General features: G+C 33.9%; 1 protein-coding gene across 2 annotated transcripts; it reads left to right on the top strand.

The window, feature by feature from the left end:
• The first annotated feature begins 5,840 nt into the window (after positions 1 to 5,840).
• LOC107732762 (anaphase-promoting complex subunit 16) lies at positions 5,841 to 7,720 on the top strand. Of its 2 annotated transcripts, none has more exons than XM_016544184.1 (4): positions 5,841 to 5,919; positions 6,480 to 6,628; positions 6,952 to 7,026; positions 7,297 to 7,720. In XM_016544184.1, the coding sequence occupies exons 2-4, from the start codon at positions 6,487 to 6,489 to the stop codon at positions 7,404 to 7,406; spliced, it is 327 nt and encodes a 108-aa protein (XP_016399670.1). In that variant the 5' UTR covers positions 5,841 to 5,919; positions 6,480 to 6,486; the 3' UTR covers positions 7,407 to 7,720. The 2 variants fall into 2 exon arrangements, with proteins under 2 accessions (XP_016399670.1, XP_016399671.1); XM_016544185.1 differs by having other exon boundaries at positions 5,857 to 5,991.
• The last annotated feature ends 295 nt before the right edge of the window (positions 7,721 to 8,015 follow it).

The following is an 8,015-nucleotide window of genomic DNA, read 5'->3' as shown; positions in this document are numbered from 1 at the left end:
TGTGTGTGTGTGTGTGTGTGTGTGTGTGTGTGTGTGTGTGTGTGTGTGTGTGTGAGAGTGAGTGTGTGTGAGTGTGTGTGTGAGTGTGTAATGCAAAGAATGAAAACAAATGTAACAACTTTATATCGCATTTGCATTTTCTAATTTCACTTTGATGTACTTTTGTTCTTCCCAGCATGTTGATAATTCAAACCGTGTAAAACAACAAAAGAGAGAGATGCATTCACATGCAGTCAATCAGTCAGACAGATCTGCATGTAAACTGTGTTTCTAAAAGAGAGGCGTTTTATTTTGTTCATGCTGTGATCAGCAGCGAGTCGAGGGAAACGCTGACGCCTCTCAGGCGATTTCTGCGTCCCACGAGGAGAAACTCAGCAGATCTGAGTCATGATTCCAGCACACACATTCAGAGGACCTGCTCAAAAACCAGCCCACTTCATAATACTGTGCATATGAGTGAACCCTGAACCTCATTAGTCCCAGATCTCCAGTCAAGTCCCCTGAAACGACTGAAGAAAGAGAGAGTGAATCACTAATTAACCAGCAGAGAAACAACATGACATGATCAGAACTACTTAGTGTTTTCTTAATATCACAGGAGTTAAAATACGACAAAACATCAGCTGAAAACAACTAAAAATCTAATATATTTCTTATTTTAGTTCATCCCTTCAAAAGAACCAGGGTTCTCACAATCAATTTTTAGACCTGGAAAATCTTAAGACGCTATGGGCATTTGTATAATGAATATAAATTTTCATGCCAATTAAGCTCTACAATATTTTTTATTGGATAGAAATTGATATTAAGATATTAAAAATATCATTTTTAAAAATTAAAAAAAAAAAAAATATTACAATTATTTTCTTAAAATATTTGTATCCTTATCCAGTAAATAACGAACTGGAAAAGTCATGCAAACTCATTTGTTAAAAAATATTTCTAGTTCTGAAAAAAAAAAAATCATACAAATTAATAAAATCATAAAACGCTATGCATCGGTGTAATTATTATACTTTTTTCTATGCTAAGTTCTAAAATATTTTATTGGATAGAATAATATTGATGATATCATGCTTTAAAAAAAATATTAAAAATGTAAATTACAATTATTTTCTTAAAATATTTTTAATTCCTATGCAGTAAATAATGAACAACTAGAGAAGTCATGCCAAATCATTGGTTAAAAAGATTTTTAATTAATAAAATCAAAAGGTTATGCATCTCTATAATGAATATGCATTTTTCTATGCTAAGTTCTAAAATATTTAAATGTTTTATTGGATAGAAATGGAGTTTAAATATTTTTGAAAAATATTCAAATATTATATTTTTTTATTATAAGTGTTTGATCATTTTATAATTTTTTATGTATTTTAAATGCTAAAAATTTACTATATAATCTGTATATATATACTGTATATATATATATATATATATAAGTGTATATAATTCAGAGGCAGATTCATAGCTTGTTTCCTCAGTCTCCTGTCTCTTACAGTAATGCAGTCGTGTCTTTATTAAAGTCATGATCTCATTTGTTCTGAATGTATTGGTGCATTTCGTCCATTTATAACGAGCCACTAATTACATCCTGACAAACAAGCATTTTTAGTGGAACTCTTTCCAAATATGTGAAGTATTAGAGTGTCTTTGAAGATGCTGACTTATGTCTGCTTTCATTAGCGTGAATCTCAGCTCTTCTGCGACAAGAGAATCTGAGCTCAGATCTCATTAACTTACAAACGAGCGACAGATTTCCCTTGGCTTTTATTTACATTTACATTTACCAGACGCTTTTATCCAAAGCGACTTACACATGAGGACAATTTAATGTAAAGACGCATATGCAAGGACGTAGAAAAACCTGAAGAGCTTTCTGTGTCTGTAGTTCATACCAGAGACTTATTTTAACACTATAGCGCCTCCTGCTGGACACTGACTGACAGCAACACAACAAAACACTTCATCACGGGGCCTCAAGACGGCTTCAAATATCACAAAACAGGCATTAAAATCAGCTAAAATAACTACAAATCAAAGATTTCCTATTTTATTTCACTCTCTCAAAAAGAACCAGGATTCCCATAAACATTAAAAACCTGGGAGCCTCTTTTTAAACACTTTTAGATCTGGAAAATGCAAACTAATAAAATCTTTAATGAATAAAACATTCATGAATATACTGTTTTATGCCAAGCTCTGAAATGTATATATCCTTACCCAATAAATCCTATAATATATCCTTACCCAATAAAACACTATGGGCATTTGTATAATGAATATACATAATATTTCATTGGGTAGAAATTGAGTTTTTTTTATATATATACAGTGGGTACGGAAAGTATTCAGACCCCCTTAAATTTTTCACTCTTTGTTATATTGCAGCCATTTGCTAAAATCATTTAAGTTAATTTTTTTTCCTCATCTGTATATATATATATATATATATATATATATATATATATATATATTATACACTATTGATGACATATTGTGTTTATAAATATTTAAAGTTTTAAAATTATATTAAAATATTTTTTATCCTTATTCAGTAAGTCATGAACGACTGGGAAAGTCATGCAAATTCATTGGTTAAAAAGAGCAGAAATTAATAGACTAAAATTAAATTTAAAAAATTTTATAATTAGTTGCCATTACAGGAGATTCCCAGAGGAAACGTACGAGTTCAAGTATTGTTGTGGAGTCTCAAACTTGAGAAACAGCTTTCAAGGAACAAGAAAACTTTAAAAGAATATAAACAAACTCCATCATTTACTCACCAAACGTTCTTTCTTCAGTCTTTTACTCCGTGTGATGAAAGCAGCGAGTGACCAGGAAAGGTCAAACTCCAGAAGAGACCCCAAAAAACCCCTGAAAGGATCCTTTAAAGCACAAAGCATTTATAACACACTCACCTGTGATAAAACTCACTAGTGCACAGACTCTTGGGTCTTTATTATACTGGTTTTGATCTTATAGTAGTTGCTTTCATTTAGATTCAGCATCACATACAGTATGCACTAAACCTGCAAAATAAAGTGCATTGCTCTGAATACAGTGACATTGTAAAACTCATTTAAAGATGACAAACTCAACCGTCACATAATGTGCATCAATGTCATGCTGCACAAATGCATAGTAAAAGTGTTGCTTTTCAGTAGTGTTCTGCATGCTAGCACTCTCCTAAAAAAGACTAAATACACTTGATATTACATACAGAATATACCACCACATGAGCATTATAATCATTTAATACTGTGGTATTATCAGGATACCATGGTAATGCCATAGTTTTTGTAACGGCAGATTTATTTACTGCTATATTTTTACACAACAACACTGAATCTGAAGGGGAGAAATTGTTGCTCATCAGTGTGTTATGAAATAGTTCATTTATATGTGTTATATCTGGTCTCCTCTCATGTTGCACTCATGCATGATGTCTGGATTGAGGTTTTAAAGTATGTGTGAACTATAAGTGGATGCATTTATATACACCTATACTACCGTTCAAAAGTTTGGGGTCGGTGAGATTTACGTTTTTGAGTCTCTTCTGCTTACCAAGGCTGCATTAATTTAATTTAAAAATACAGTAAAATGTGAAATATTATTATAATTTAAAATAACTGTTTTCTATGTGAATATCTGTTAAGCTGTAATTTATTTCTGTGATGCGCAGCTGTATTTTCAGCATCATTACTCCAGTCTTCAGTGTCACATGATCTTCAGAAATCATTCTAATATGCTGATTTGATGCTCAAGAAACATTTCTGATTATCATCAATGTTGAAAACAGTTGTGCTGCACAATATTTTTGTGGAAACCGTGATACTGTTGATGGATGGACACTAACAGGTCAAACTCCGGCCTCAGCTGAATGAGAGCTTTGTGTGATGAGATGAAGACGCTCACAACGATGATAAACATCCTGACAAACAAACTCCTGATAAACACTGCTAGTCTGTTTACATCTGTTCGGTTAGTTTGGCATCGGTGCGACTGGATCTGCTGGATTCAGTAAATGTGAAATAAAATCAGAATCATGAGGTGTTAACATAAAATTGCAAAATATAAACTTGTAAAACATAAATGTGACCCTGGAGCACAAAACCAGTCATAAGAGTCAATTTTGTGAAATTGAGATTTATGCATCATCTGAAAGCTGAATAAATAGTCTTTCCATTGATGTATGGTTGGAGCACAAAACCAGTCTTAAGTGTCCATTTTTCAAAATTAAATAGCTTTCCATTGATGTATGGTTTGTTAGGATATGACAATAATTGGCCGAAATACAACTATTCGAATATCTGGAATCTGAGGGTGCAAAAAAATCTAAATATTGAGAAATTCATCTTTAAAGTTGTCCAAATGAAGTTTTTAGCAATGCATATTACTAATCAAACATTAAGTTTTGATATTGACATTTGACATTTACAAAATATCTTCATGGAACATGATCTTTACTTAATATCCTAATGATTTTTGGCATAAAAGAAAAATCTATAATTTTGACCCATACAATGTATTGTTGGCTATTGCTACAAATATACCCCAGCGACTTAACACTGCTTTTGTGCTCCAGGGTCACAAATGTGCTATAAACGCCCAATTCTGAGAAAGAAAGTATGAATTGCAGTATATAACCTACCAATACTTGCAACAAGTTAACAAAAAATTGCAAGAAATAAAGTCAGAACTAGTGGTAAGTCAAAGTCAGTCTGTGTGTCTGTGTGTGTGAGAGCGAGAGAGAGAGAGAGAGTGTGAGTGAGTTACACACAGAAGTTAATGTGACATGAATAAGTGTAACAGCACTGGACCGTAATACTGCTGGTTACATTATTGCAGAATCTCAAAGACATCAAAGAGAAAGTTACATTTTAACTCCGCACGTTCATAATTAGATTGAAAACATTCAATAAAACACTAGACTTAACACAAAAAATATAGATAATTTACAAAGAAACTAATCATTTAAAATATTTAATGTGTTATATTTCCCACTGGGGCTAATCTATTTAATATACTAATATATATATATATATATAGTCAATTTTCTCAATTCGTTTGCTGCTAAATTTTTAGTTAATAAATATTTAAGTAATCCACTAAAACTTATTCCAATTGCTGACATTTTATATTAATTAAACAAGACCAGCAGATTACAGGAATCAGAACAAAAATTATTTTTCTAGACTAATCAGTAAAAATTACCAAACTAATTATCAAAATGTTATGCTAGTTTTCACTGAAACACAACTGTCACGATCATCATTTTGGCGGGAAAAACTGTTCATGAAATCTTCTGACACTAATACACCACAAAACGAAGGAGAAACAACTCAGAACACATGAGAAACAAAACATAAACTCGCAAGAAAGCATGAATAGCAATTATTAAATGATTAATCTTTTTACCTTCGAGCTGTTGTTTGTTTGCATGAAACTGTGGACGGAAGACGAGACTCCACTTTTATGCGCTCACTTCCGCTTTCAGCGTCACGCTTAAAAGTCCTCAGCCGAGAGGAAAAAATACAGAATATATTTCTTAACATGTTATAATGAAATATATTTCATGTATATCATATTTAGATATGTACTAAGCATTTAAATAATAGAGAAGTGAACTATATTGTACTTTTAATAAACTTTCAACAGTCTTGACCAGTCTCTATTAGCATTTTCTATTTCGTATGTAGTACATATTTTTGTTAAAATTTGAAAATGTTATGTACAATAATAATGCCCAAAGTCCAAAAAAATATAATAAATTAAAAATGAAATAAAAATAAATAAAAGGGCCTCGCATCACTGTACGCCGCGGCTTTAGGCGGCGCTCTGACGTCCGATCAGCGTCAAACTGACGTAAACAAACACGCACTGAAGAAACAGCGACGGCGGCTTCGGCTGACGCAGGTTATCAACAAATACTACACGATTTTAACAACTTTCTTTTGATCCTTATTTATGTATATTGCTCTTGAAACGGTAATTAAGTGTGGAACGGTGATAATGGCGCATGATTTGCGCTCTTACGAGTGTTGCTTTTGGGAGGTCAAATTGTCAATACCATTTTTTTATCAAAATGTCAAAGTTAAAAATTATTAATATAACGTTAATGAAATGTTGTATTCTGTGTCTCTTTGATTGTTCAGTGTTTTTCTATAGGCTGTTATATAACGCTTTTTATTCAAAACGTGAAGCTTTTGTAAAGACCTATTGTGTCGTGTTTACATTTTTACCAGCGCAAGTGTTTTTGCAAATATGTATTACAAATACGTACAATTTTCTCTGTTTATTAGTCAACAGAACAAACCATGTGTATAAGAAAACCAGGTTTTGCCCAAACAGTGGCAGAGATTGAATTGTGGTGGATGATCTTGTATGAACTAAAGTAGTACTCATTCAGTGCATCAGCAGAACTGTATTTTCTGGCATGTTCTGGTGTTTTAATGTAGTTTTTGTGTGATCTGTAGGTTGTGAATGGCAGCGTCCTCGTCCTCGTCCTCGGCTGGAGGAGTCAGCGGCAGCTCGGTGACCGGATCCGGCTTCAGCGCTTCTGAGCTCATCCCGCCGAGGAAAGTGCTCTACACTTACCCCAAAGGAGCCGGAGAGATGATGGAGGGTGTGTGCGCCGCTTCCCTCTTTCTTTAGCATCGCTGAATAACATTTTTGTCCTGCTGAAGCTCAAAAATGGCACATACGGTTGCCACAGAAGCCTGTTATGCAATGATTTTTCCCAGTTTAGGTCCTTCACTGGTGGCTCTTTCTCGAACCTGAGCGTGGTTTCTGGGTCATTTTCCCAGCGGCCCACGCAGAACGGGGCTGTTACGAGCGGTCATTCCCGTCTGTTAGTTAATGAGACCTACAGCCGGTTTGCATGTGTTTGTTACACAGGATTGTCACAATGCTGATCTACTGCATGCATACATTTGCCTTTTCCCGCAGATGGATCTGATAGATTTTTATGCGAGTCTGTGTTCAGCTATCAAGTTGCATCCACACTGAAGCAGGTTAAACATGGTGAGTTAAAATAAACACACCTGAACAAAACACACCTATATAGTTCACCTATCTCATTCTGACGGCACCCATTCACTTGCAGTGAGACAGTGATGCAATGCTACATTTCTCCAAATCTGATGAAGAAACAAACTCATCCTAATCTCGGATGACCTGAGGATGAGCACATTTTCAGCACATTTTCATTTCCTTTAAAGCTCTGTGCACACTAGAGTGTGAATGAGAATTTGAGCTTCACCGATGGTTGATCTGGATGGTCTCTGATCTCAGATCAGCAGGTGTCACGGATGGAGCGTTTGGCTGGACTGGTGGAGCAGTTGGAGGCAGACGAGTGGAAATATAAACCCATCGAGCAGCTCCTGGGATTCACGACCTCGTGACTGCATTCAGAACAGACGGATCAGTTTCTCCGCTTGTAAACATATTCATTGGTTTTTCCCCGTCTTGAATGAGCTGAAGTTCTTATGAATGTGCTGTAGGTGTATGTTGTTTTGCACTGGTTTATAATCGTCAACATTGAGTGTTTGTGATCATGTGTGTAAATATGCGTTGTGTTTTTAGATACAGCTTTAGGAATACTTTAAAATAAGAACCCATGTTTTCACAGTGTGGATTTTTACATGTACGAACTCTGAATACATGTACAATAAAAGCCTTTTTAAGCACAATTCACAATGTTGCATGAATTAATTTAAATGATCACAGGTGCATTAAAATCTACATAAAGTTTAACATGAAATCTGCATTGATTTTATTTAGGCCTACTTTCTTAATGTGCTCAATAAATAAAATGTATGTATTTGAATTGCATATTGGATTATACAGTTTTAAAATTAAGAAACTAGTAAATTAATGCGATGCGTGATTTGTCAGAAATCTATGTGATTTTATATTAAAAAAAACTATACATTTATCAAAATACGTGTATTCAAAATTGCTTAGATTCAGCATAAATCTTTTTTTTTTTGTCTGCAAAAACAATTGCATTT

Source organism: Sinocyclocheilus rhinocerous, unplaced genomic scaffold (assembly GCF_001515625.1).
Source record: "Sinocyclocheilus rhinocerous isolate Xijiao unplaced genomic scaffold, SAMN03320098_v1.1 scaffold159, whole genome shotgun sequence".
NCBI lineage: Eukaryota > Metazoa > Chordata > Actinopteri > Cypriniformes > Cyprinidae > Sinocyclocheilus > Sinocyclocheilus rhinocerous.
Note: the sequence above shows the minus strand (reverse complement) of the source record. Positions and strands in the feature narration are given on the sequence as shown.

Excerpts from the sequence above, each read along its gene's own strand:
- LOC107732762 (XM_016544184.1), top strand. The coding sequence starts at position 6,487 with ATGGCAGCGTCCTCGTCCTCGTCCTCGGCTGGAGGAGTCAGCGGCAGC. Across the intron at positions 6,629-6,951 it reads AGCCGGAGAGATGATGGAGG|ATGGATCTGATAGATTTTTA; the intron begins GTGTGTGCGCCG and ends CTTTTCCCGCAG. Across the intron at positions 7,027-7,296 it reads ACTGAAGCAGGTTAAACATG|ATCAGCAGGTGTCACGGATG; the intron begins GTGAGTTAAAAT and ends CTCTGATCTCAG.